Below are 27140 nucleotides of genomic sequence, written 5' to 3'. Positions count from 1 at the left end.
AAATGCTATGTGGTCATAGGTGATATTCTCTTGAAAAGTGAAAGTCCAAGCAGGCTTCACCTGTATCCTTGCATCAATGTCTGTATCACAGCATATAGGCTGGGGCCAGAAGCATTATATAGGGCCTGGTCTGCAGTTCCCCTGACATGCCTGTGGCAGGGCTAAAAGCTTTTAAAGAAATTCTTGAGATGTATGCTTGATGTAACAGCTTCAGTCATCAGAAGAAAATTAACAGCATGGCTCCTTTCTTACATACATCTGGAGATTGGGTTTACATTTCAATAACGTACTCTTTTAGTACTCCTTCCTAAAACTGGTAAATATTTTGTTAGTCTATATAGAGTGAGTGATTTTTAAATTTGTAACTTATAAGTATTCATTCATTTAAGAATTTCATAAAGCCTTTTTTTCAAATCAGGTATTTGTTGAATGACTTCGACTGCACTTTCAATGGCCAGTTGCCATGAATTATTAAACTCTCTCTTTTTTTTTCTTCAGAATCTTCCAGTAGACGTCTAGAGTTTAGCTAGAAGTCTTGGCTACGATACAAACAGTGATGGAAAACATATGAGCAGTAACAAGTTTTAATCTCGCTTCTCAGTACTAACATGGGCTAATCTGTGGAAGCAGCTTATTCCAGTGTCACCCAGGGTGCAGCCACACCAGGCTCTGCAGAAGGGTGTTTTTCTTTTAAATGTAATACCTCCTCATATCTTCTTCTTAAATAGTAGCTGAGAACATTTACGTTATAGATAAGTAGTACATGGTGGAAAATTCTACTTTCAAGAGAACTTACTCTCTTCTTACAAGGTATGTTTTCATGTCTTTTTTTCATGTACTAGTGTACAATTGTTTTAGTCAATACTAAGAGGACATTAATGTTATTAACATAAATGCTTGTAAATTATATAATATAGTTTAAAGTTTATCTGTATAATTTCTTAAAAAATAGCACTTAAATACATATCTAAAATTACTCTAGCTTTTATGTTTTACATATAATGGATTTACTTTCGACATAATTGCGACTTTTTTAAATAGCTAAATGATAACCTGTCATTATACTTTACCATAAAAGTTAACATGATTGATTTTTAAAATCATTTAAACAAATATCTTGTGAATATGTTCTTTTAAGAAAATAACATTACCTTAATAATGAATGATAAGAAAGTTTGGGGATATTACAAATACATTAAGTGAAAACAGTAAAAAAATTTTTCAAAATGTGAAACTATGATATTTTCTAAGGTATTTTAAAAATATACGAGTTATTCAAATGTTTTTACTTACATATTTGAATATTCATATTTTGCCTTGATAAATGTCTTCCTTATTCTTATGTAATGAAATGACACTGGACAGTTAAAATGGAGATCCATATAACTCTAAGAAAGAATATTTATCAGCAATAGTTTAATTAGCCCTGTATTCAATGTGAAAGATTAGAAACTTCTTTTCACAAAATACAGTCAGAATGTAAAACAAAGACTTCCTTTGTCCCCTCCCAAAGTAAATTTTTCATTTAATATGAGATTTTAAAAAATTAAACAATGTATTTGATATTCTACTCCCTCGTAATCTAATACAACACAGCATTCTTTCTTGTTAACCTATTTGGAGGTGTGGCAGCCATAAACAGTAGCCACATGGTATATAGGATTAAGTCACAAAGAATCTGAGGGGGGTCTATATCTCTCTAAAAATAAGTTAAAAATCCCACCAAGAATCGAGTTGTTTAAAAAAAAAATCATAAGCCCACACACGTGTAAAAGCATATTGATGTTTTCAGTATTTAGCCATATAGGGTAGTGGTGGAAAGAATTGAGGATATGCAGTCTTCTGTTACAACTACTTAATTAAAAAAGAATATTCAGATATCTGATCTGAGGTTTGAGATGAAAGAGATTAACTTTACAAGCACAAGTTTTAAGGAAGCATAGGAAACAACAGAAAAATGAAGAAGTAGGAGTTTTTTGTTTTAAAGACAGTAGCTAGGTTGCTAGATGCATTGAAAAACTGATGAAGGACAAAACATATAAAAGGAAAAGCAGCCAGCAAGTTCTTCAGTCAGCTGCTATTTATACTTTCAAGGGAAAGTTAAGTATTTCTTTAAGGAAATCATAGGCTTTAAAAGTATCAGTTTCCATGACAAAAAGGTACTGTGAATAAGTTTCCAAAGTCTAACTTACTTGTCCATTTACAAGGCTGCGCCTTGACTACACCTGAATTTAGTCTGGATTCCTTCTGCGAATACAGAGCATGTTATATCACATTTATATACTGAAAACTATTATTGGTACTTGTGAATCGAGAGGAATTTCAGCCAAGCAGAACTTTAAGCATAGGATTTAAAAGCACAGTGACTTATTTTCCTAATAATAGTGTCTGAGAGGAAATACCATTGCACTTAGACAAATTTTCCATTCAAGTTTGTGGAACATTTAAGCAGAAAATAGGAGCTTATTTAAGTTCAGAAAGACACTTCTCAAGCTACACTTCCAGTCCTGAGAACGTGGCCAAGCCTCTCACCCCATCCTCTCCGAGGAGAGTCTGGTTACTGTCTGGAAGTCACTGTGGGAATAAGACCCATTTAGAGGAGGCCAAGCAGAAGGGTGGACAATGCAGCAGTGAGGAGGCCAGCTTCGGCTTCTTCTGCTATAAAAGAGGGCATGGTAGCAAAGTCTCAAAGGCCTCTCCTGGCTCTAATGTGCCATGGCTTAGTAATAACAGCAGTAGCACTGAAATAATATTTCAAATATTATTCAGAGTAAGAGAAACTTGAAACCAAAATTCAAAGTTTTCCATGAGTAAGAAACTCTGGCAAAACATCTAAATCAGGGAAATACTGAGCTTTCTTGAGAACAAGACATAAACATTTTTAAAGGTTTTAAAAATAACATAATCTAAATACTGCCAAAACTAAACGAATAAGAGCTTGAGCCATATTAATAAACTCAAAATTTAAAAATAAGACAAACAACTAAGAGTCATCATTTAAATGAGAAACAATATTCCCTACACTCTCTGAATAATGGGGAAAAACACTGCTATTTAGTGTTCCCTCTTGGACATTCCAATATTTTTCTACTGATAAAAAACTGCTTAACTAGAATAGGGCAAGGTTTGGGGTCTATAATCACTTGTTTTTTTTATCAAGGCTTTGCCATCTCAAATGAAGGGAATAAATGGTTAATTCCTCATGGAATCAAGGTTCTCATGACTTCTCTTTTCAAGTAAACAGGATAAGAGAATGCAAAAAGATCAGGTTAATTTCATATAACTAACCGAAGACAGAAGTAGCACAGAGAGAAGAATATGACAGAAGGCATTTTTGGTCTCAATATAAAGAATTTCCTGTCAACCACAGATGGACAGCAGTGGAACTGGATGCCTCTTGAGGAGGTGTGCTCCCAGAGTCCTCTCACTGGAGTCATGCAATCAGAGAGCAGACACACCACCTGGTCCACAATGTTCTGGAGGAAACTTCAACACTGGGAGGGAGTTTCAACTAAATGACATTTCCTGCTTCCACATGTCTCCTCTCTCACTCACCAGGGAAGGGTCCAGGAGGGCATGACTGGTGGCTGCCCCCACCAGCCAGCAACTGGAAAGCTTCCCAACTACCACAGACAAGCCACTGCCTAACATAGCAGGCCAGAGTCGCCATCTTATCTAAGGCAGGGATGAACTCATGTAGCTTATCAGTGTAAGAAAGAAGAGACAGGAAGGGAGGGACACTGGCTGAAGCTCCTCCTGACCCCACAGGTAGGCTGACCAGCAGCCCTTTGGGAGGGGACATGTAAGAGAAATAAGCCCCCTCCCTCATGCTTGGCTTTCTTCCTCTCTTTCACCTGAGCACTGGTCTTCCGTGTCTCCTCCCAGCTCTGCTCCTCATACCAGTGTCCCTCTAAGTCTGTCACAAATGCTCTGCTCCCCCTCATCCCAGCCTGCACCCCGCTCCAGGGCTCTCCTACATCATAGGGCAACATGACTGCAGCAGGAAATGGGGTTTGCAGGAGTGAAGGCAAATCCCTGGCCCTGCTGCCAGGCTACAGGGAAAGCCAAGACATTGCATCCTGGCTTCCCACCGTGGATCTCTAACATATTCCTCTTGCTATATGTATTTTGTAAAGTTTTACAGTTTTCTTAGGTCTATATTTCTCGTATATTATGCATTACATAGATTTTTCTGGTCTAGACAGGGAAGCTACAGCCTATTTATCTCTAAGTTTCTACAAAAATAATGAAACTCAAACAACGAACCAACTCAAAAATAACTTTTTATTAAAACTCTTTTATCTCCCATGGACCAGAGTAAATGGTGCTAGCCCTCAAGAAATTGTGGCTCCAGACTATTTTGAAGGTAGGCACTGTTGGTTGAATTTTGAGGGGGCAGTGTATGGGAAACCTTTAACTGTACTGTCTAATGTTTCTAGAAGTGTTAAGAAAAGGCAAAAGTATATGGAGGACCAGAGCAAAGACAATTTTCTTGCAGATTGCTATTTAAAATATTTAAAAGGCAAAATAATAATTTTAAAAATATGCACCATAGACAAAATAATCCTTCACTCATAAGCCCACTACCCCTCTTATTAGATTTGTGTATTCTATTTCAACCTTTTTTTAGTGTATGTATATTTTATAGATGTCTTTATTTCTATTGGTCTCAAATAGTAAACTGAGATTTATGAGGAGTACACAAACTTATGGTGAAGAATTTTATTTTCAGAGTCTGGGGACCACACATCTGGAGATTCTTCCAAAATGTTAGAGCCACAGTGTACACAGCCAGCACTGACCACCCACAGTTTAGTTCTATTTACTAACTTGAGCATTTATTTTTTAGTTTTCCTATTAGCGTACCTGACATTCAAGTATTAACTTTTACAACAATCCCACACTTACCTGAGAGTAGTGGATTAGGAGCTGTGGTTGTTTTTTGAGCAAGGAAGCGTGGGAGAAGTGGATAGGGAGAAGCATGTCCATTGAACATCCAAACATGTTCTACTTCATGGATTATGTATCCTAACCCTGTGCCTGGTACACAGTGGGTACTTGATAAATGCCCAATGAAAAACTCCAGCAACCTCAAAGAAAGCCAGAGACGTGACCTCAAATGACATTTAATTCACTAACTTCTCTACCAAGGTCAAATAAGGTCAGGGGCAGCTATGGACCTAGAAGATAGAGCTGCGATGCAGAACAATCTTAAAGAATAAATTGGTACCAGAGACAAGCTTTGGTTTTGCTAAGGACCAAGAGCTAAATTAGCTCAAGAATGAGAATTGTGGAAGTCAAGGCAAGGCAGGGCACCAAGCATTAAGGAGCCAGGAACCACAAAGAAGCCTATGGTCAAGAAACATAATGGAGCATAGTTAGGCAGGCAGCTAAGAAGCAGAAATGATGTGCCAAAGTGATGCTGGAAATGAAGCCTAGTTGACCAAAACCAGGTGCCTGTGCCAGGATTCCAGAGTGACTGGAATAGTAACCTGCCTGTCCCCAGGGCCGGCTGACAGAAGCTGCTGGCCCTTGAGTTGCCAGCACAATCTCTCTCTGTACCATACAAATCTGACCACACAACCACTCCCATTTCCACCCTCCGAAAGCTGTGAGTGCACTCCTTTATGTACAGATGTATACAGGACAGCAACGTGTGGACTGGCTGGAAAGGAGGAGATGACAGAGGCCACTAGATAAAAGAAGATAAAAGAGAGTGCTCCTTTGTGGGTTGCAGCAGAAGATGCAAAGAATGGGTTGGGACACATGAGCTCTAACTCAATTTCCAGTTCAATTTGGTTATGTGGCCTTGGGGAAGCCACTGAAGCTCTTTGCACCTCTCAGGCCTCCTGGTTAATGTGAGAGACGTATCTAGAATAAACTGAATTGACAATTCCACAAGGCAGTGTAGAGATGGAAGGACAGAACTGGTTCTGAAGTGGGATTCAGAATAAGATTATAAAAATATAAAAAGCTTTTGCTGTTCTGTGTCCTGTAATCTCCCCTTTCCTAGCACAATTGAGTGTGAGTTCTCATAGGGAAACCTGATAAGGCTGGTCATGTCCAGCCACCCAGTGGGCAAAGTGTACTTGTTGCCATATAGATTTCTAAGAGTTAAATAATGTTAGTTATCAGGTTAATCACTGATGACAGTAGGGTTTTTAAAAAAACCTTTCTCTGATGATTAAAAGATATATAAATGAATATTTTAATTAAGTTAGTTAATTCATTTCTGATTCTTAAGTCCAAAAAAAAGCAAGGCTGTGGAGAGATATTAAAGCTGATTTCTGGGTTCTAGAAAATTGTAAGAAGCTGGCATAATTCAAGGATTTGGAAAGCCAGGTCTTACTGAGGCTGGACCAATTCTGACTGACTCTAGAAGCCCTCTGTGGCTAAGGTGCTATCTGGTGCTCAGGCATAGCAGGACAGCTACACTGCTGGATGACCTCGCTGGGTGTGGACTCCCTCCTGCCAGGATACAGCCTCACCAATGGGCATTATGTGAAGCTAACTGCATGCCCCAAAGAGAAGACAGGCATAAGTCTGTTTTAGACGATATCATAATGCTTTTAATTTTTGAAAATTACGAAGAATGTATGTTTCACAGTTGATGGTTAAGAAACCATGATATGTAAACATACCTGTGGGAATATCCACCATCAGATGACAACAAATCTATTCTCAGAAGGTTCTCACTCGTACATTCCAGTTTTGTGTGGGCTTTAAAAAATACAACTGAAAGCACCCCCTGCCCTCCCCCTGCAAAAAAACTAAACAAAAGGAACTCAGTGGAAAGATGAGTAAGAAAGAATAGCCTGGACCTCAGATGCTTTGGATCAAGTATTAGATAATGGAACAGATTGGAAGGAAGAAATCCAATAACACTGTGGGAAAAGTAACCAACTCTGAGATTGAGGCTGGGGAGGATGGTGCGAGAGAAGTTAAAGAAAACTTCCAGACGTACTAAGTGGACATGAAGGATTTTACTTTAAAAGTGACATAGATATTAAGGCAATGGAAGGATTTTAGGAATAAATAGTCAGGTATGATAATCTGTTTTTGTTTTTAAAAACATTTATTAGTTTACTAAGTATAAATGTAGTTCTTATTGCTCAGTATAGAAATTAAAGAAAAAAAAGGATACAAGTAATTCATGACTCTACCATCCAAATATTATCATCAATTAGGTATATTTGTGCCAGGTTTTGTGTGTGTGTGTGTTTGTAAGTATACTATGTATAGCTTTTTTATATTTTCTTTTATTTCAAAAAACAGTTTTTCATATTTTTAAATATCTTTGCAAACATTTTGTGGGTTCCAAGGTATTTCATGGAATAAATAAACGCTATTTTATTTTACTATTTCTCTTTAACTATTAGTATTATCTTTAATTTTTTTGCTATTATATATGATTCTCTGATGAACACCTTTATGCACATTAGAATTGTTTCCTGAGACTAGATGCCAAAAGTAGAACGGCTAGATGAAAAATAAAGATATTTATAAAGCTTCCAATGCATATTGCTGAACTGCTTTCCAAAAACTTTTAATAAACTTACTCTCACACTATTAATAAATTAGAATGCCATTTCATTGTACTCTTGCCAGCTCTGAGAAATGTACAGCAGCAGGAACTGTATTTATTTAAACTTTAACTTAATCCTCAATGTCTACTTAGTTCTAGATTGGTCCCCTACACAGGACAACATGAAGGAGTATGTGCTGCTAGTGTTCTTGACTTTGTGCTCTGCCAAACCCTTACTTCACCCTTCGTACCTGACACTGAAGAATATGATGCTCAAGGACATGGAAGACGATGGTGATGGTGATGCTGACAACTCTCTTTTTCCAACAAGAGAGCCAATTAACCCCTTCTTCCCATTCGATCTGTTTCCAACATGTCCGTTTGGATGCCAATGCTACTCGAGAGTTGTACACTGTTCTGATCTAGGTAAGGACACACGTCAACTTGTTTTGTAGAATAATGTCGTTTTGACAAAATTTAAAGAATAGGGAAAGACCTCACTGAAATTTCAAAAATCAGCTGATTGTAAAGGAATTTTTCATTTAAATTTTTGAAAAGTATAACAAACCCCGAAGTACATCCAAACTTATTTTTAAAATCCAGAAAATCAGAGGAAAACAATGGAAATTTCATATACAGAACATTTCCTTCTCTTCCCAAATTTGAATCAGTATTTCATTTTAATTTCCTTTAGAGAGAATGGATGTCACTGTGGTTTCATCTTATAGAGTGTCAGCTGGTTGAAACTGTGCTTCCTAGCAAAATTCTACCATAACAAAATAAGTTGCCCATCCAGAACAATAAATAGGTTATAGAGTTTGTGAAATCTCTAATCTAGACATTTTAAAGGTAATACTCTATTTGTTTTGAATGGTTTGGGTTTAAAACTATCTAGAAAATAAATGGTTGAACTAAAAACCACTTTCTAAAGTCTCTTAAAAATGTGTAATTCTCTGCTGAGTATTTTATTCTTTTAATACTTCTAATGAAGGTGCTCTCAAATAGAAGGGCATACTCAGGGAGAGGTGTAACAGGAATGCACATCAAGAATTGTTGTACTCAGCTATTTGCAAAAGAGGAGATGGCTCAGACCTGACCCACTGTGGGAAACCAAAAGTATGGCACACACCTCCCATTCTGGACCTGGAGGCCCATTAAGGCCACTTCCAGAGAGCATATGAGCAGACAGTGCCTCTGAAAGCTTTAGATTCATTTCCTAATGCAACAGCATTCGTGGCAATAGTCAAAGCTTGTAACAGTGAACTCCAGAGACTTTAAAAAAGTGTGTTATTATGGGACATAATGAGAAAGGTGAACAAAAAACATCCAAAAAAGAGGATATTATTATGAGCTAGAATCGCTGGTAAAGTCTTAATGGAATATACAGGCCAGGAAAAAATGGGTTTTAAGCTTTACCTCTGGCATTCTTGTGAGAAAGAAATGGCAAGATGCAAACAACGTTTGCTGGTCTGGAAGCACAGGCAAGAATGACTGTGGGAAGAGTGGCAGGAAGGAGAAATGTAGAAGCTGAAACAGACCCTGGTGTGAGAAAAGGTTAGATTAGGGAGTATCGGAAGGTCTTTTTTTTTTTTCTTTTGGTACTGTCGTTTTTAAGCTGCATCCCAGGCAGGAAAAAACTTCACTATCAATTTGTAGAGTTGAAGCCTGAGAAAACACTTTGCTAAACAAAGATCAGGATAAAAATGTTATGTATCTACTTTGATACTGCTGGATGTAAACTGGGTTGGTTCTGGGTAAGACTTTGACTAAGGAGATGTTCACCTTTAGCACACACCATCCTTGTGTTCACTCCAGCACAAAGTCATCTACTTCAACTTAAAGACCTTGAAGGAAACACTGCATAGCTCTGCTCCAGTATGTGACTGTCATCAAAGAACTGAGAAAAACCAAACTGCCTCATGACAGACAGTTGGTTGCAAATAGTGTTTTACTTACATGGTCTCTTGAATATTTAGCTTTGAAAAAAATCTAAATAAAATTCGCCCAAGAATATCTGTAATAGTATGACACATACCTTTAAAATGACACAGCACTGTTAGCAGCATATAGTGGTCCCCCATGACAACTGAAGATGAAAAGGACACTTAACAATCTTTTTCCCGCAGGAAAGGAAATTTTTTTCAGAGCTTCTAAATTCATCAGGGGTAGTGTAGGGGAAGGTTTGTCAAAGTTTATGTTACTAGATCCTGTCTGCAGAACCTCTACCTTCCTATAAGACCTTCCACTTCATTTTCTAAAACCAAAGTAATCTCCTAACAAAACTGCTGTTACCTTGGTAACCCATCAAGTTACCCCCTTTCCCCCCTTTCCATCTATGTCAAACTTCTTAAAAGAATTGTCAATTTTAAAGTATAAAGGGCAAAGTATTGAGGGCTGTCAAGTGGAATGTTGATATTCACAGTATTTCAATATTGAATTCTTCAATTTGGGGTTATTAAATATAATACTACTCTTCAGGAGTAAGGATGGCTCCACTAAAAGTGTAGTAATATCTGAAACTCACTTTAAAATACATAAGAAAGATAAATTGACGGATGGACAGTAAGTACAGTATAGTAAAATGTTGATGGGAGAAAAAGGAATATGAGTTTTCACTGTAAAATTCTTTAAACTTTTCTGTATGCTTGAACATTTCAAAAATAAAATGTTGGGGAAAACCAAGAAGGCCCCATGCTCGTCAAGCATAAATACCATATGGAATGTCTGACAACAATCAGAGGTGCACACGTTCAGCCATTTAGGGAAAGCAAGGAAAGTAAGGAAGAAATGCGCCACATACAGCTTCTGGCAATTTTCTGCTTCTTTAAGAGAGGAAAAACACATTTAAGTCTTTAAATAATGTAATTAACATTTACTGAGTACCTGCACAAAAAGGAAGATGCAGCTGCTGAGATGAGAGAAAAGAAAGCTATTACTAGAGCACACAGCTCGAAAAGAGCTAAGGCTGTGGGTGATAAATTCAGTAAAGGTATACTACACACCTAGATGTTAACGATATGTTATGGATGAATAAGTTTCCATAAATCAAATAATTTAGGACTAATTAGAGGAGCTCATTATTAAAGGAAATGGGTAGTAAAGTTTTTGATAGTGTACACGAAAATAATTTATCTATTTTCTAAGCACAACTTTCTACATGTTGATGCTTCTTAAAATGATCAAAACCCACAGGCTCCAATTTAGCACTACAACTGCCTGAAAATCTGCAAAGAATGTTAATATTCTTTAGTCAAAAGTGCATCAGCAGAAGCTGTGCCTCAGCCGTAGGTCTCCTCCTTGTAGTCATATTAGAACCCCCCAACTTAGCTCCATTTAATGTCACCTTGCAGCAGACTGAATGGTGATAGCTAGAACCAGCTAGACATCTTGTAAAAATAAAGTTACTTGATAAGATCTTTCGGCCTTTCCAAAGAACAATGTTTTTGTCATCTGTTACATGTTAAGTCATCTATTACTTAATGGTAACCATGAATTTTTAAAAAAGCACATTTCTATCATATCAGCAATTTCATCTTTAGCATATAACATATATGCAATGTGTTTGTTTATTTCTCAGGTTTGTCCTCTGTCCCAAGCAACATTCCATTTGATACCCGAATGGTTGACCTTCAAAACAATAAAATTATGGAAATCAAAGAAAATGATTTTAAAGGACTCATCTCACTTTATGTAAGAATATATGCAAATATTTAAGTGAAAATCTCTGTCACTGCTAAAATGATTGCTTGTATTTGTGTTTGCGTAAACAAGTCTTACTTTTCTGTGTATGATGAGTGACAAAATCCCTCTTATTCAGCAGTGGTCTAATTAATGAAAAATTATAGATTTAATTCAATTAATAATTTAATTCAACTGATGTTTACTGAATAACAGCCAGGTGGAAAGGCAGTGGGCTAAGAATTCATATAAGTGGTCCTTATGATCTATTTAGGTTCTATTTAGGTAATCATAGTCATTATACACTAAAATAATAAAACTGATTATTTTCAGGAACTCATTAATGTACAATGTAAGAAAAGCAGTACCCAAACCCACAAAGCTCTAACAGCAGCACGTGCAATATAACGTAATTGACTAAATATACCTGTATGGCTTTTTTTTCTAGATCTCTAAAGATGAAAAAGAACTTTTCCTTACTATACTCATTAATATTTCAATTTTCTAAGATTTAAAAGATTCTTATTTTTCTATTTAGCATTTTGAGCCTCTAGATTTTAGCAGGTAAAATTTCTAATTCTATTTGAAATTGGGTTTGAGGGAGGGCCTGATTCCACACTGTCACAGACATGGGGTGTGCGGCACACACAGAAAGGAGTATATTTTACCAGTGGTAACAAGATGTATTTTAAATTCTTCTAGGCTTAACCTATCTCAGTTGAAATTGTTAAAAGTAGTGATGTGTCTGAAAGGAAGGTAAGAAAAAGGAGACACTAAGGGCCTATGGTGAAACCAGTAAACATAATAAGTAAAGGGAGTTTAACTGCCGAAGTATTTGTATTTCTTCTGTGAAACAGCAACAATGTGAATAACACCAGAAAGGCGTATGTATATGAAGTCATTCTGGAAACAATGGGAAGATTGTTGTAGAATGGAACCAGGGACAAAAACCATAAAAGGAAAGAATCTAGAGCTGCTCCCTGAAAGAATGAGAGGATCCAGATTAGCAGAGAGGAATAAAAAGTCCTAGGAGTGCCATTGCCCTTGTGAAACATTGAAAATTGTTTCTGCAAAATCTGGCACGTTTTGAAAATAGTTACTAGGTGAGTGGCAAGCCCTGGTTACCAAGGATTTTCCCAGTTTTGGTTCTGAAGTTCCGCACCCCAGCAGATCAAGATGGCTGCAGTCAGAACACTCAACATGTCGCAAAGGGCTTGGCTGTGGGGAACAAAGATTCAGGCTGCATTAAGCTCTTTCACTCTGGGGTTGTGTCTTCTCTGGAGAGTGCTGCCACGTTGCACTGAGAAATAGTCACAGAACTGAGAAGAGGTTGAGTCATTCTCCAGAAACTACTACCATTTTCCCAGTGTCTAAAATATGCCAGAATGCTGAGGGCACTTTGTAAGAGTTTATTCTTACAGGCCTCTATTCTGGGGAAAATGGTAAACATTAGTAAACAAGACAGAGGTGAGGTTTTAAGAGTAGATAAAATCATGCAAAAATGTATTTGTTGTGTACTGAAGTAAATTTTGTAGAGTGAATAGCTTTTAAGATAAGATAAAGAGGGCTTCCCTGGTGGCAAGTGGTTAAGAATCTGCCTGCCAATACAGGGGACATGGGTTCGAGCTCTGGTCCGGGAAGATCCCACATGCCGCGGAGCAACTAAGCCTGTGTGCCACTACTACTGAGCCTGCGCTCTGGAGGCCGCGAGCCACAACTACTGAAGCCTGTGCTCTAGAGCCCGTGCTCCACAACAAGAGAGGCCACCGCAATGGGAGGCCCGCGCACCACAACTAAGAGTAGCCCCCACTCGCTGCAACTAGAGAGAGCCCGCGCGCAGCAACAAAGACCCAACGCAGCCAAATAAATTAATTAATTAATTAAAAAAAAAAGATAAGATAAAGATAATACTATCCATCACTTCCATGAAGAGAAATGGGAGAGGGGAGCCTTAAACACGTGTCACCAACTCAAAGACAAACCAAAGGTGTGAAACCAATCGTTAAAGCTTTGCACTGTTCCAACTCAGTAGTAAATTTTTTTTTTTTTTAAGCTTAGATTGGGCTGGAGAATTATTTACATGGTTAATAAAGTATATGACTGACATAATTTGCATTGATTTCCATGAGTGACGAATCACTGTAGAATACTGGTAAATCAAATCCACTTCCTGATATGGTGTAACTTTCTATGCTTTATCTAGGCTTTGATTCTGAACAACAACAAGCTAACAAAGATTCACCCCAAAGCCTTTCTAACCACAAAGAAGTTGCGAAGGCTATATCTGTCCCACAATCAACTAAGTGAAATACCACTTAATCTTCCCAAATCGTTAGCAGAACTCAGAATTCATGACAATAAAGTTAAGAAAATACAAAAGGACACATTCAAAGGAATGAATTCTTTACATGTGCTAGGTAAGTTTTTGCAAATAAATGGAACATTTTAAAATTATAAGCAATATGCAGATGTAGAGATCTTTATCATCATTAACAACTTTAGGACTGATAATTTCCAAAATTAATTTTTTGAATCTAATAAGCTGTACCTAGATAAGCGATTCATAAATCAATGAAAGTATCAAACAAAATTTATAGCACTTAAAGAAATACACCTTTTGCAATATAAATACACATGCACTCTGCACTCTCAAGAATCCCTTAGTGTGGTTTCTGTTTTCTGACTGCTCTTAACTGGTTAGAATCTGTTATTCTTATTTAATTTAAAGGTATCATTTTTAATGTATTGTAAAAACTACTCAAATACAACCTACAACATTAATTCAGATATTATTTGGAATGTACGTCTAACTTTTCATTATCTGCTTTGAAGATTATTCAGCTAAGGCGTTTTTAATTGTATACTTCCAATTCTACACACTATTTTACTTCTAACACCCATGGTATAACCATGTCATCTTCCCCTACTATATCCATTCAAAATTCCTAACCAATATTCTCATTCATTTATTTACTCATTTAATTCAACCAAGTGCCTGGCACTTAACCAAATAGCTTCACTTTCTGGCATTCCTCAGTTATATTTCTGTTAGTCAAGTAATTTCTAATTGACTTACAATTTTAAAAGTTTAGGTGACAAATAAATAAATGTACACTGGAAAACACAAAGGTTTTGAATTATATGAAGGATGGTCTTTTTTCCTATGTTACATTACTATAACGAAACCTTGATTATGATCATGGTTGGAAAAGAGTGATAAGTAAGTTATTGACTTAGTAATTCAAAGCAAAATAGTAAAGCTGTTATACATTCCAGCCTATGTAATACAAAGCAGTCTTTTTCTGAGACTGACAGAAAGGAGAGTAGATAGACACAGAAACAGATATACTGAGTGAAGGAGAGTGAACGATAATGCTCACATTTCTTAGAATTTTCTTGGGATGTGCTTCTCTGCATTGTGAGTTTCCTTCACATACAACATATGTATGCTAAATTATATAATTTCCCCCCACAGAAATGAGTGCAAACCCTCTTGATAACAATGGGATTGAACCAGGGGCATTTGAAGGGGTAACAGTGTTTCATATCAGAATTGCAGAAGCAAAACTGACCTCAATTCCTAAAGGTTTGTATTTATACAGTATTTTAAACAGTCATTTTAAAATGACCATTAAACGTAAGGTTGTAAAGTGTACACACTGTCAAAACCACAGTGCAGTTAGAATCCTTTTTACCAGTATATCTGGTCAGTGTAGTATGAAATTTAGTGTTTTCTCATGTACACATCAAGAGCCATATGTAGTTCTTTTTTCTTTTTTTGACAGTATGAAACCAGAATCTTTTTTTCCCAGTACGAACAAACATTAAGAAGCAAAGAACTTTTTATTTTCTGTCTCTTTCCTAACATTTACTCATCTACACTTGTCATTCTGTGAAGTGTCTGTTAGAGGTGAGAATTCTGTAGAGAAGAAAGAGGAAGAAGCACAGGGCCAGAGACCTTTCTCCCAGCCTTGCAGCAGTGGTTCAGGGTGGGGCTTGTGAGGAGGGACTGGGGCAGACGCTGGCTCTGGCAGGGATAGGTGTATACTCTGGGCAAGGCACTCTATACCTCATTTTTTTTCCACAGGGGTGCTGTGCAGATTAATGGGCTGATGCACAGAAAGGTCTGAAGACAATGTTGGGCACATAGTAAACGCTCTCTCGTGACATAACCAATACCAGAATGAGCACTGTGCTCTTTATCATATGAGCTGAAGCTGGTGCCTCAAAGTAAAATGCTTCTTAAGTTTGCTACTGGACCAGTTTTCTAATGCATTATTTCTAAGCTTCCAGCCTGATGATTAACTAGATTGGATTTGCCTTTCTCCAAACCCATGCTCAAGGTCACACCTTCCTCCTCCCTGACAAGTTCTCTCTCTCTTCTATGCTAACACCTGGATCAGAAATAACCCCTATGATTAATAACACATTTTCCTTTCAAACAGCCCTGTCTTTCAGTTTCCATAGTAAAAGCAGCAATAACCTGTTTTCTTCTAGTTTACTATAACCCCTTTTCTACTACTCAGATGATCCAGAAGATTAACAAAACAAATATATGCTGATAATTTAAAAGACCCAGCAAAGCTGCTATCATTAATTAAGCAAAGCTGCTATTATTAATCTTTCATTTAGGAGGAAAATTATCTAAAGTAAAAGTGGAAAGACAATTTTTTTTAGTATAGAAAAAATCAGTTTAATTCAGAATTACACAATTAAAAACAACCTTAATTTAGGTTCAAGGAGATGGCTGTTTTTCTACAAGAAACCTAAAATATTATATTTACCTTCTAATCTTTAGAACAACAACAACAAAAATACATACTGTACCTAACAAGTTAAATAAAATCCCTTTCATAAGCTGGAAGCTGACATAGAGTGAGGGGGAAGAGGAAGAGGACAGGACAGAGTAGAGGCAGAGAGGATAAGAGGATATACTGGAGCAGAAGAGTAGGGCGCCACCCCAGAGCTGTGGCTCTGAGGTCCCGCAGTTATCATTGCTCTTTATATTTACATCAGCAGATTTCTTATACTACAAAACATCCTGAGAGTAATTCTCTTCAGGTTTCAAAGTGTATCTTAAAAATGAAGTTTTAACTCCTCATGAAATTCTCAAGATTCTTCCGAAGTTATAAAGGAACATTTTATGTCTTTAGAAATTTAAATTTCAAATCTCCAAATTTACATAACTACTGCTTTAAGATCCTTATGACATTCAAAAGCCAGTTTTTTGTTTTTATGACTTATTTGCTCAAATGTTAAGGCTGACTGCCCAAATGTTATAATTCAATCATCACTACCCATTGTGACAGGATGAATTAGGCTGAGGTCCAGAGGGTTCTTACCAGACCTGACAAGTTAACATAAGAAGAGTGAAACTGTTTTCCTTCCTATTCATTTGGAAAATTCTGTTACATAATAGTATTGTGTTGAGGGGAGGAGAGACCTGTTTGAAGATAGGGTAGGTATAGAAATATCTGTATGAAAGTATACTATATATGTTGGCAGTCACTGAGCTACCCAAATCCATGAGAGGACAGTCCCCTTAAATTCTACAAACCCTCTTCCAAGAAGTTTTCCTGACTCAACATGCACAGAGATTTCTCTTGTCTTTGACTTGCTACAGCATATTCTAGAATAGACTGGCACACTCTATAATATTTTTCTAGTGATTTCTGTATACATGATAGACTTGCTCAATTAGTGTTTAAGGTCTTTGAAGACAAACTTACCTTCAACAGTCATTACTACTAATAAAATAAGGAAATGTTTCAGCAAGAGTTGAAAAACGAATGCATTTCCTAGCTAGCTAACAAGAACTTTTGACTGAAAAATAATATCTTATGTGTAGGATTAAGAAAATGAGATATGACTGAATTTTCTGGTTAGTCTCTTTCATTCCAGCTTCAGCTAATCTGGGGAGGGCTGGGGTCAGACATGAAAGTGTGAGAAGAGAAGGTGCAAACATTCACAAGGTACCTGCCATGTGCCAGGTGGCACTAAAGATGCTTCTCTTAATTTATGCAGAAACTACTATTAATTGAAAAGAATAAATACTGCAGTGGATCAAACATATCAAACAGGGAAAAAATCCATATGTTCATAATGATATAAAAAAAATTCATTGGTCACCTCTGGGCATTGCACCAATTCATTACTTGAAAAAAAATCAAGCATTTATGCTGCTTTTTCTATAAAAACTGTATTATAAAGTAAGTAAATAATTAATGAAAGAAAATTCTTTAGAGAACAATCTCACCTAATAAATGAATAACGAATGACAAAATCAGAAAATCACCATTTTCCCATTCTTAATGAAATAATAAATCTAGGTAGCAGTAATCAATGAATGAATGCAAAGACTGTCAGATGAAAGAGTGATTTGCTGAATCTAATCTGGTCTCTATATCTAACTACAGGTCATAAGAAATAAGGGGGCTAGAAACCATGATAAACTATATTATGTGGAAGCCAACAGCCCAATCTACAAAGGAGTATCTCAAGCAAATTAATATCTGAAACAAATCAATAGAAGAAGGAGAAAAAGGAAAGAGTAATAGAAGAAGAGATTTAAAGAGATATAAGACCCAAATATACCCTGTAAACTTCATTTGGATCCTGACCTGAGCAAGTCAACTGTAAAACAATACACCTGAGATCATTAGGGAGAGGAATACTAGATGATAGTAAAGAATTGTTGCTAATTTTGTTAGATGTGATACTAACATGATGGTTATGTAAGGGGAAAAAAAGATGACCTTATGGGTTAGAGATGTCTAGTGAAGTCTTTACAGGTGAAATGACATTATGTGTGTGAAATTTGATTTTAAGTACTCCAGCAAAAAAATAAATGAATAAAAACAAGTCAATAAACAAATCAATAATAACTATTGGCGTAGATGAAACAAGATTGGAAAAATGGAGATAATTGTTGAAGATGGGCAACAGCATGGTGTCCCATAATACTAGTTTCTATTTTTGTATATGTTTGAAATTTTCCATAATAAAAAGTTAAAAAAAAAGCAGATTCCCCCAAAACTGCCTAAGCCTATAATGTGAAACTTAACAAGTAAACAAATAATCAATAGGGCTTGGTCTTAACCTGATCTAACATACATATGTCTTTTCTTATCACTAGAACTACCTTCAACTTTACTGGAGCTACATTTAGATTATAATAAAATTTCAACTGTGGAACTAGAGGATTTTAAACGATACAAAGATCTGCAAAGGTAAACATCCCCCAAATCCTAACTTGGAAGTGGTAGTCCATATGATGAAGATATTAATGAAACTTCTTGGAGGATGTGTACAGGGACATAAAATTAAGGGAAAACTAGAAGGAACTGCTATCATTCTGTCTCAGTAATGGAAGAGGGACAGCAAGTGGAATGAGAAAAGGGACACTTTCCAAATGTCCCTTTTGTTGCATATAGGTTAGATAGAAAATTTTCTGACAGTGGAGGAGAGGGCTGTTACATCCTGAAATAGGTTATTAAAGGAAACCATGAAATACCTTTCTCTGAACATATATACAAATATTTCTAACTCAGTTGTGGTGTTTGCAGCTAAGTGTATCATACCATCTGCTCAAGAGTTGATGCATTTTATGTTATTTTTAGGCTGGGTCTAGGAAACAACAGAATCACAGATATCGAAAATGGAAGTCTTGCTAACATACCACGTGTGAGAGAAATACACTTGGAAAACAATAAACTGAAAAAAATCCCTTCAGGATTACAAGAGTTGAAGTACCTCCAGGTAAAACATTCTACTTGTGTTTTGCAGATATTAGTACTTTTCTTTGTTTTTATGAAACATATTAGTATCTGGAGCAAAGACCAATCAAGTAGCAATGGTAATTCACACACTAAAGACCCTCCAGGTTGCCCGAGGTGTTTTATGCCAAGGAGAGTGTTAGAATACCAGTTTCTATTGAGATATCAGCTAAAACGCTCAGGTACCCATTTCCATCCCTCTGTTTCTTCTACTGAAACTGCTAAGGCCATTGTGGTGAAGGTACGGACACAGCTAATTTCAGGTTTCTGGGGTGGCAGTGGCTATGTAAAGGCAGGACCGGTCAGGAGGAAATCAAGTAGAATTATATAACCTTTCATTCTGGAAACATTTCACAAAGGCAGAGCATGTGGATGAAGTCCCAGGTATTTTCACTATCAATGTGGTGCCACATTAGAAGTGTGCATGCTTTTTAAAAACTCAGGCCAGAATATATAATCAAAAGTCAGTATTTGGAGCATTAAGGGTGCACATTTCTTGTTCTTCATTACTAGAAAACTTTTCCTTCTAATCTGGCAACTCTTGACTAGCTGGGAGGGGCCACAGAATTGTTGGAGAATCTGATAAAGCTTTAGATACTCCCAAGAACAAAAATGAGACAATATTTTCACATAATTTTAGGAGTTTCACAGATCCTCCTGATTCCCATCTGTGGACCTCAAATTAAGAATCCCTACTTAATCTCATGTCACCTTAGTCCATATTTCTCATGTGCTTTCCTTGATATACAATTCCTCATCTTCCAAGGAAAAACACATTGAGAACAAAACTGGGCCTTGAGCCACTTGCGTCTAGGTTTCTTTCTAATTTTTCTTTAAACAAGTTTTGTTCACTACACAAATAGAAGCCTGTGAAATAGAAGCCATCAAAATGGATGTACTATATAGGCAGATGCTCATTTCAAGATTATGACTTTTGCTTTGATTTTTTCAAATGCTGCGTTTAAATGTTTATTTAACCAGTGAGCACGACCAGAGTCTTTCCTCCCTCAAGCTGTCCAGTCTTTGAGTACTTTACTCCACAACGCTGATCCCAGCTTCTGGGTGTCTTAAATCTATCCATACTATTGCTAGCATTTTTAAAAATGAACAGAATTATAACACATAGTCATAAGGATACAATTCAACGGATGTCCACAAAGCAAACACACTCATGTTCAGCACTGTTCCCCATTCTCAATGAGGTCAATGCTGTGGTAAACTACATCTTGCACTGCTGCTGGGCTGCCAGGAAACCATATGATGCATCTGTCACAAAATCTCCAAGATTAATAAAGGACGGCAGGGACTCCAACAGAAAACTAGAGGTTTTAGCAGTGCCTACAGTTCTCATGACTGGCTCAGATCAATCTCACCAAGGCAAAATCTAGAGGTAACAACGGCTAGAACTGGTATCTTAGCCTTGCCAGCAAAAGGCTCCTTCTTTCTAATATGCCAAAACACTGTTAATTAAGCAGATTGTTTTTTTACTTCCCAGAAATCTCAGTTGCCAAAAAAATCCAAAGAAGAAATTTAAAGGGCTATTAAAGGGAATGAAGGGAAGGTCCTATATTGTCCATTCTTTCTGAGTAATAATTTAATAAGACACATACACAGCCTATAAAATTGTATTTTATCCATTGGTGCAAATAAAAATTCAACTATTGATGTTGTATTATAGATACATATTTAAGATGTCGATAGACATATTTTTCTATAAAATTTACAAAAAAGCAGCTCTACACTTCTCCCTTTGATCACAGAAAATGCTGGCTAAAAATTCTTCACATTCATATTGCAAGTCTAATTCTTAGAGCATTAAATTTCATTCTTCTGCTCATTTCTAATACTTTTAAAACACATTATTGTAAATATGGCACTGAAGTAACCATACACACACAGACACGCACACACCTATACGTGTGTGCGTGAGTGTGTGTGTGTGTGTGTGTGTGTATAGAGACAGAGAGACAGAGACAGAGGAGAGTGGCATGTGCTGACCAGGCAGTGTGCCCTGGGCACTGGCATGAATCCTACGCCACACTTCACACATAGAGCACTTTTGTATATAACACAGGAGCCTGAGTCCTTGTAATAAGTATTTAACAGGCATAAACAGGCACATATACTTTAAGCAAAATATATTCAAATCAGTGTAAAATAAAGAGACAAACCCATGAACAAATGCTGACTATAAACAGAATATCTTCTTTTTACATTTATCATGTATTTTTAATCCACTCTTTTCCCACTACAACAGATAATCTTCCTTCATTCTAATTCAATTACCAAAGTGGGAGTGAATGACTTCTGCCCAACAGTGCCAAAGATGAAGAAGTCTTTATACAGTGCAATAAGTTTATTCAACAACCCAGTGAAGTATTGGGAAGTACAACCTGCAACATTTCGTTGTGTTTTGAGCAGAATGAGTGTTCAGCTTGGGAACTTCAGAAAGTAATAATTAGTAATTAGTGATATCCATTTAATGTAAAATTCAAAAATTGTTACATTTGGAATACTTGAACTCTATTTAAAATGGTGGTATTATGCACATAAGCAAAAAATCTGTTCCCATGTGTTAAGTCCACTGACTTACTGTACGACAAAAAATTTCAACAGAATTTTGCAAAAACTATTGATACATCAGGAATAAAGGAAATAAGTATCTGTTGCAGTTTCCTTTTACATATAAATGATTTTGCATAAATCTCATGCTTGAATGTTCTTTCTCAGTAACAAAAAATAAGACATTCAGTATTTAACACTTTGTTATCAAGTGCATTTAAAAAAGAACTGTACTGTAAATGGAATGCTTGACTTAACAAACTTTGTGCTCTTTCATCTGCTATTAGAAAAAGAAAATTGACAAGTATGGTTATATAAAGAGTATCTTATATTATTCTTATTCTGTCTTTAAAAACTTGGGTATTACTGTAATATTTCTAATAATGTTTAAGTATGGTTTGATATAATCTTATTCAAATTCTCATGCCTTAGAGACTTACTGTCTTTATGTTTAAAACTCCTTATAATAAAGCCTTCAGTAAGTGTTTATTACCAACTCAACAGATGCTATTCATAACAGCTTTTTTCAAGCTGTAGCACATGCTTTTCTTTTTAACTATTATTACCTGATTATAAAACCTCTATAGAAATGCATAGTGAGTGTTTATATAAAATCTCACACTTTTTATTATCACAGTTATTATAAGCTTTTAACAGTGTATCAATTGTTAGGTTATATAACACTGTCACCTCAATGCTGAGGAATATTTTTGAGATGTCCCTTTGTAAGACCTTCCTTGGAAGAGACTGGATACTATCAACTCTACACCAAACTGTCTCCTTAAATATGCACAAACTGGATAACTCTGAAAAACACACCTGGTATAACTGAATAGGCAGAGCATTAAACAGAATGCACAGCTCTGTATAAAAATTAAGAGGACTTACATATATTTTTGTTGGTGTTCAACATAAGTAAAACTAGAAAATAAGGAAAACATTAAAATATTGGTTTGAAATAAAATATTTTGCTTCGGTTTAATTTTTCTTCTCCCATTCACGAACATAAACTATTTTTCATAAAACTCTTATATTTTTACTAAAACATTTTTAGTAAAGTGTTAATGCTTATTCTTAATAATAGTACCGAAATATCCCAAATTATACCTGTGCCATGAAAGATAATCACCTTTATGGTAAACCACCTCAAAAACTAGACTTTAAATAATTTTGGGGAGAGCAGTGCCTTACAGATATGTAAAATGGGGTGGAGGGTCTGGATATCCAGGTCAAGAATGGGTAAATAGGTCTTCTTCTTCATAGTGAGGTTCCCCAACTCTGGCACTGCTGACACTCTAGGCTGGATCATTCTCTGTGGGGAGTGCTATCCTGTCCTTTGCAGAATGTCTGGCAGCTCCCTGGTCTCTACTCACTAGATGCCAGCAGCACTTGCACGCCGGCCCCACAGTGTGACAATCAACAATTTCTCCCCAAAACACCAATGTCCCGGGGGAAGGGGTGGAGCCAAATTGCAGCTGGTTGAGAACTACTGCTTTATAGAAAATTTACTTAATTTCTAAATTCTGACACAAATTTGGAAACCTGAAACAAAATAGTTAGTATTTTTGTTTGGTAAAACTGTAGGGGCAAGACTAAAGTGTGATTAAAATAATAGCACCAGTAGTGATGTAACAGAAAGAGCCCAGGGATACAGAGCTCTCAGTTGGAAAAACATACACAGAAGTCCAGTTCCACTTATAGTCTTGGGCAAATCACAATCTCTTTGAACCTGTCTTCTCATCTATAAAGGGTAGGGATGAGAATACTGATCAAATAAGTTGCTATAAGAACTGAATAATAAAAGTATATGTGAAAATGCTTTGTAAACCATAAAGATTCATGAAACATGCATAACTGTTACACTGGACAATAATTTACTGCAAGAAAAATTAAACATTAAGAAGTCCTTTAAAAACAGAAGAATACCTAACAATGATAATCATCCTAAAATTTAAATGTTCTAAAGTTTTAATAGTTTTAATAAATAAAATTCATTTTTCTTTCTTTTTTAAAATCCATTTTCTACAATATATCATAAAAATAAAATTGTGACATCATGCCACTTATAAGAACATAAGTAGAAGTGAAATGTTCCCTGAAATTGTAAGAATCCAGTTCTTGAAATTAAATTAAATTCATAAGGTTAGTGCTAAGGTTAGAATCATCTAAACAAATAGATTAGTCTATGATCTGAATGGAGAAGCTTAAAGTAGCTAAATTAACCTTTTCTAAAAAGAAAAGACAGCAAAATTTTTAAAATACTGGAAATGATTCCTGAAATCACTGCAATTAATTTCCTGTATTTAATGTTTGTGTTTTTCATCCCACAGCTGTTAAGCATTTTTGGTTATATGTTTGCAAAAGACAAATCACTAATAAAAATCATAAGCAACCAAAACTGCATTAAAGCTTCTGCCACAATCCCATTTTATGGTAAATACAAAATATTACCCACTTGAAATCCATTAAAGTTTGGAAACAAATGAATTACTGCAACTTACTGGGTTTATTAAGGACTTCAAGGTAGAAAAAAAAAATCTCATTGACCATCTATCCTTATTTCCTCCCAAATACTACAATAAAAATGATCACTGAATTCATGAAACAAATATAATACTTTTAGAAAATCACTTGAAGTCACTAAAACTAAAGCTTTTTTCCTAAATCAATTTTGTTCCTCCTTAAACTACTGCATTATTTTTCTTTTGTTTTTAATTCCATCTTTTGGGAAAAGAATTGTCTTACCTTGGCCTTAATTACTTCTCTACTCACATGGTCCTTAACCTACTGCAACTGACTTAATTTTCTTGAATTTATTTTCCCCAAATTGTACCATATGAATAATACTTAATAATAATAGGTGGTATGTAAAGAACATTTTCAGACATTCTTCCAAAAGCCTTACTTGTATTTATTCATTTAATCCTCACAATAGCCCTGTGAGGTAAAAAGAAACGAAACTGAGTCATTTGTAGTGAGATGGATGGACCTAGAGTCTGTCATACAGAGTGAAGCAAGTCAGAAAGAAAAACAAATACCGTATGCTAACACATATATATGGAATCTAAAAAAAAAAAAAATGGTTCTAAGGAACCTAGGGGCAGACGAAGAGAATGGACTTGAGGACACGGGGAGGGGGAAAGGAAAGCTGGGACGAAGTGAGAGAGTGGCATGGACATATATACACTACCAAATGTAAAATAGGTAGCTAGTGGGAAGCAGCTGCATAGCACAGGGAGATCAGCTCAGTGCTTTGTGACCACCTAGAGGGGTGGGATAGGGAGGATGGGAGGGAGACGCAAGAGGGAGGAGATATGGGGATATATGTATATGTATAGCTGATTCACTTTGTTATAAAGCAGAAACTAACACACCATTGTAAAGCAATTATACTCCAATAGAGATGTCAAAAAATAAATAAAATTAAGATATACAGTGTAAAAAAAAAAATAGCCCTATGAGGGAGCTACATTTACTTATTCCTATTTTTTGGGGGTGTGAAAATTGGAAAACAAAGATTGGATACCTTGTGGCAGACCTAGGATTTGATCCCAGCAGTCTGGTTCCAGGTTTTAACCACGATGACACACTAATTTTTTAGTCAGTGATCAACCTTATAAAAAGGTAGACAGTGCTTCCTCCTGGACATTCTTTGCTTACTTGGCTTCCACCTATCATGCCTTTCAGGTTGCTCTTTTTTTTTTTTTTTTTTTTAATAGTTAAGATGTACCATTGTACTTTATTTATTTTTAAAATTTACTTATTTAATTTATTGATCTTTGGCTGCATTGGGTCTTCGTTGTTGTGTGTGGGTTTTCTCTAGTTGCGGTGAGTGGGGGCTACTCTTCGTTGCAGTGCGCGGACTTCTCATTGTGGTGGCTTCTCTTGTTGCGGAACACGGGCTCTGGGCGCGCGGGCTTCAGTAGTTGTAGCACGCGGGCTCAGTAGTTGTGGCGCACGGGCTTAGTTGCTTCGTGGCATATGGGATCTTCCCGGACCAGGGATCGAACCCGTGTCCCCTGCACTGGCAGGCGGAATCTTAATCACTGTGCCACCAGGGTTGCTCTTTAATGGCTAGTGTTCCCCAATATTGTTTTGGCCTCTTCACTTTGCCCCTGGTAATCTCATCCATTTCTAAACATTAGCCATAATGTCTCATGTGAAGGCCTCTGAAATCCACGTCTCAAAAGTGGATCTTAGGTATCACCTCACACCAGTCAGAATGGCCATCATCAAAAAATCTACAAACAATAAATGCTGGAGAGGGTTTGGAGAAAAGGCAACCCTCTTGCACTGTTGGTGGGAATGTAAATTGATACAGCCACTATGGAGAACAGTATGGAGGTTCCTTAAAAAACTGAAAATAGAACTACCATATGACCCAGCAATCCCACTATTGGGCATATACCCTGAGAAAACCATAATTCGAAAAGAGTCATGTACCACGATGTTCATTGCAGCTCTATCTACAATAGCCAAGACATGGAAGCAACCTAAGTGTCCATCAACAGATGAATGGATAAAGAAGATGTGGCACATATATACAATGGAATATTACTCAGCCATAAAAAGAAATGAAATTGAGTTATTTGTAGTGAGGTGGATGGACCTAGAGTCTGTCATACAGAGTGAAGTAAGTCAGAAAGAGAAAAACAAATACGCCATAAAAAGAAATGAAATTGAGTTATTTGTAGTGAGGTGGATGGACCTAGAGTCTGTCATACAGAGTGAAGTAAGTCAGAAAGAGAAAAACAAATACGGTATGCTAACACGTATATATGGAATCAAAGAAAAAAAAAAAAAGGTCATGAAGAACCTAGGGGTAAGACGGGAATAAAGACACAGACCTACTAGAGAATGGACTTGAGGATATGGGGAGGGGGAAGGGTAAGCTGTGACAAAGTGAGAGAGTGGCATGGACATATATACACTCCCAAATGTAAAATAGATAGCTAGTGGGAAGCAGCTGCATAGCACAGGGAGATCAGCTCGGTGCTTTGTGACCACCTAGAGGGGTGGGATAGGGAGGGCGGGAGGGAGGGAGATGCAGGGGGAAGAGATATGGTGATATATGTATATGTATAGCTGATTCACTTTGATATAAAGCAGAAACTAACACACTATTATTGTAAAGCAATTATACTACAATAAAGATGTTAAAAAAAAAGAAAAAAAAAGCGGACCTTGCTGGGGAGTAACAAACTCTCAAAAGCAAACCCAGGGCTTCCCTGGTGGCGCAGTGGTTAAGAATCCGCCTGCCAACGCAGGGAACAGAGGTTCGAGCCCTGGTCCGGGAAGATCCCACAGGCTGCAGAGCAGCTAAGCCCGTGCACCACAACTACAAAGCCTGTGCTCTGGAGTCGGCGAGCCACAACTACTGAAGCCCACGCGCCTAGAGCCCGTGCTCCACAACAAGAGAAGCCACAATAATGAGAAGCCCACGCACCACAACTAGAGAAAAGCCCGTGCACAGCAACTAAGACCCAATGCAGCCAAAAATATATAATTAATTAATTTTTTAAAAAAGTGCTTAACCCATCTTTCAAGACTTCCATGATCTACATTTAAGTAATGCTTTTTGAGCTTTTTAGTTCATGTTT

At 36.6% G+C, this 27140-nt stretch overlaps 2 protein-coding genes across 6 annotated transcripts in view; one reads left to right on the top strand and one right to left on the bottom strand.

The window, feature by feature from the left end:
- Positions 1 to 27140, bottom strand: part of CENPP (centromere protein P) — a 224912-nt gene that overhangs the window by 94286 nt on the left and 103486 nt on the right. The gene's annotated exons all lie outside the window — the stretch shown is intronic.
- On the top strand, positions 608 to 22504 carry ASPN (asporin). Of its 2 annotated transcripts, XM_059926303.1 has the most exons (9): positions 608 to 810; positions 4317 to 4366; positions 7679 to 7951; positions 11103 to 11215; positions 13407 to 13620; positions 14679 to 14789; positions 18339 to 18432; positions 18823 to 18961; positions 21236 to 22504. In XM_059926303.1, exons 1-9 carry the CDS (start codon positions 764 to 766, stop codon positions 21431 to 21433), a joined length of 1239 nt encoding a protein of 412 aa, XP_059782286.1. In that variant the 5' UTR covers positions 608 to 763; the 3' UTR covers positions 21434 to 22504. The 2 variants fall into 2 exon arrangements, with proteins under 2 accessions (XP_059782286.1, XP_059782287.1); XM_059926304.1 differs by lacking the exon at positions 4317 to 4366.

Source organism: Balaenoptera ricei, chromosome 6, assembly GCF_028023285.1.
Source record: "Balaenoptera ricei isolate mBalRic1 chromosome 6, mBalRic1.hap2, whole genome shotgun sequence".
Lineage (NCBI taxonomy): Eukaryota > Metazoa > Chordata > Mammalia > Artiodactyla > Balaenopteridae > Balaenoptera > Balaenoptera ricei.
The sequence above is the reverse complement of the archived record's forward strand: the minus strand, read 5'-3'. Positions and strand labels throughout refer to the sequence as shown.

Excerpts from the sequence above, each read along its gene's own strand:
- ASPN (XM_059926303.1), top strand. The coding sequence starts at position 764 with ATGGTGGAAAATTCTACTTTCAAGAGAACTTACTCTCTTCTTACAAG. Across the intron at positions 811-4,316 it reads ACTTACTCTCTTCTTACAAG|AGTAAATGGTGCTAGCCCTC; the intron begins GTATGTTTTCAT and ends CCCATGGACCAG. Across the intron at positions 14,790-18,338 it reads ACTGACCTCAATTCCTAAAG|AACTACCTTCAACTTTACTG; the intron begins GTTTGTATTTAT and ends TCTTATCACTAG.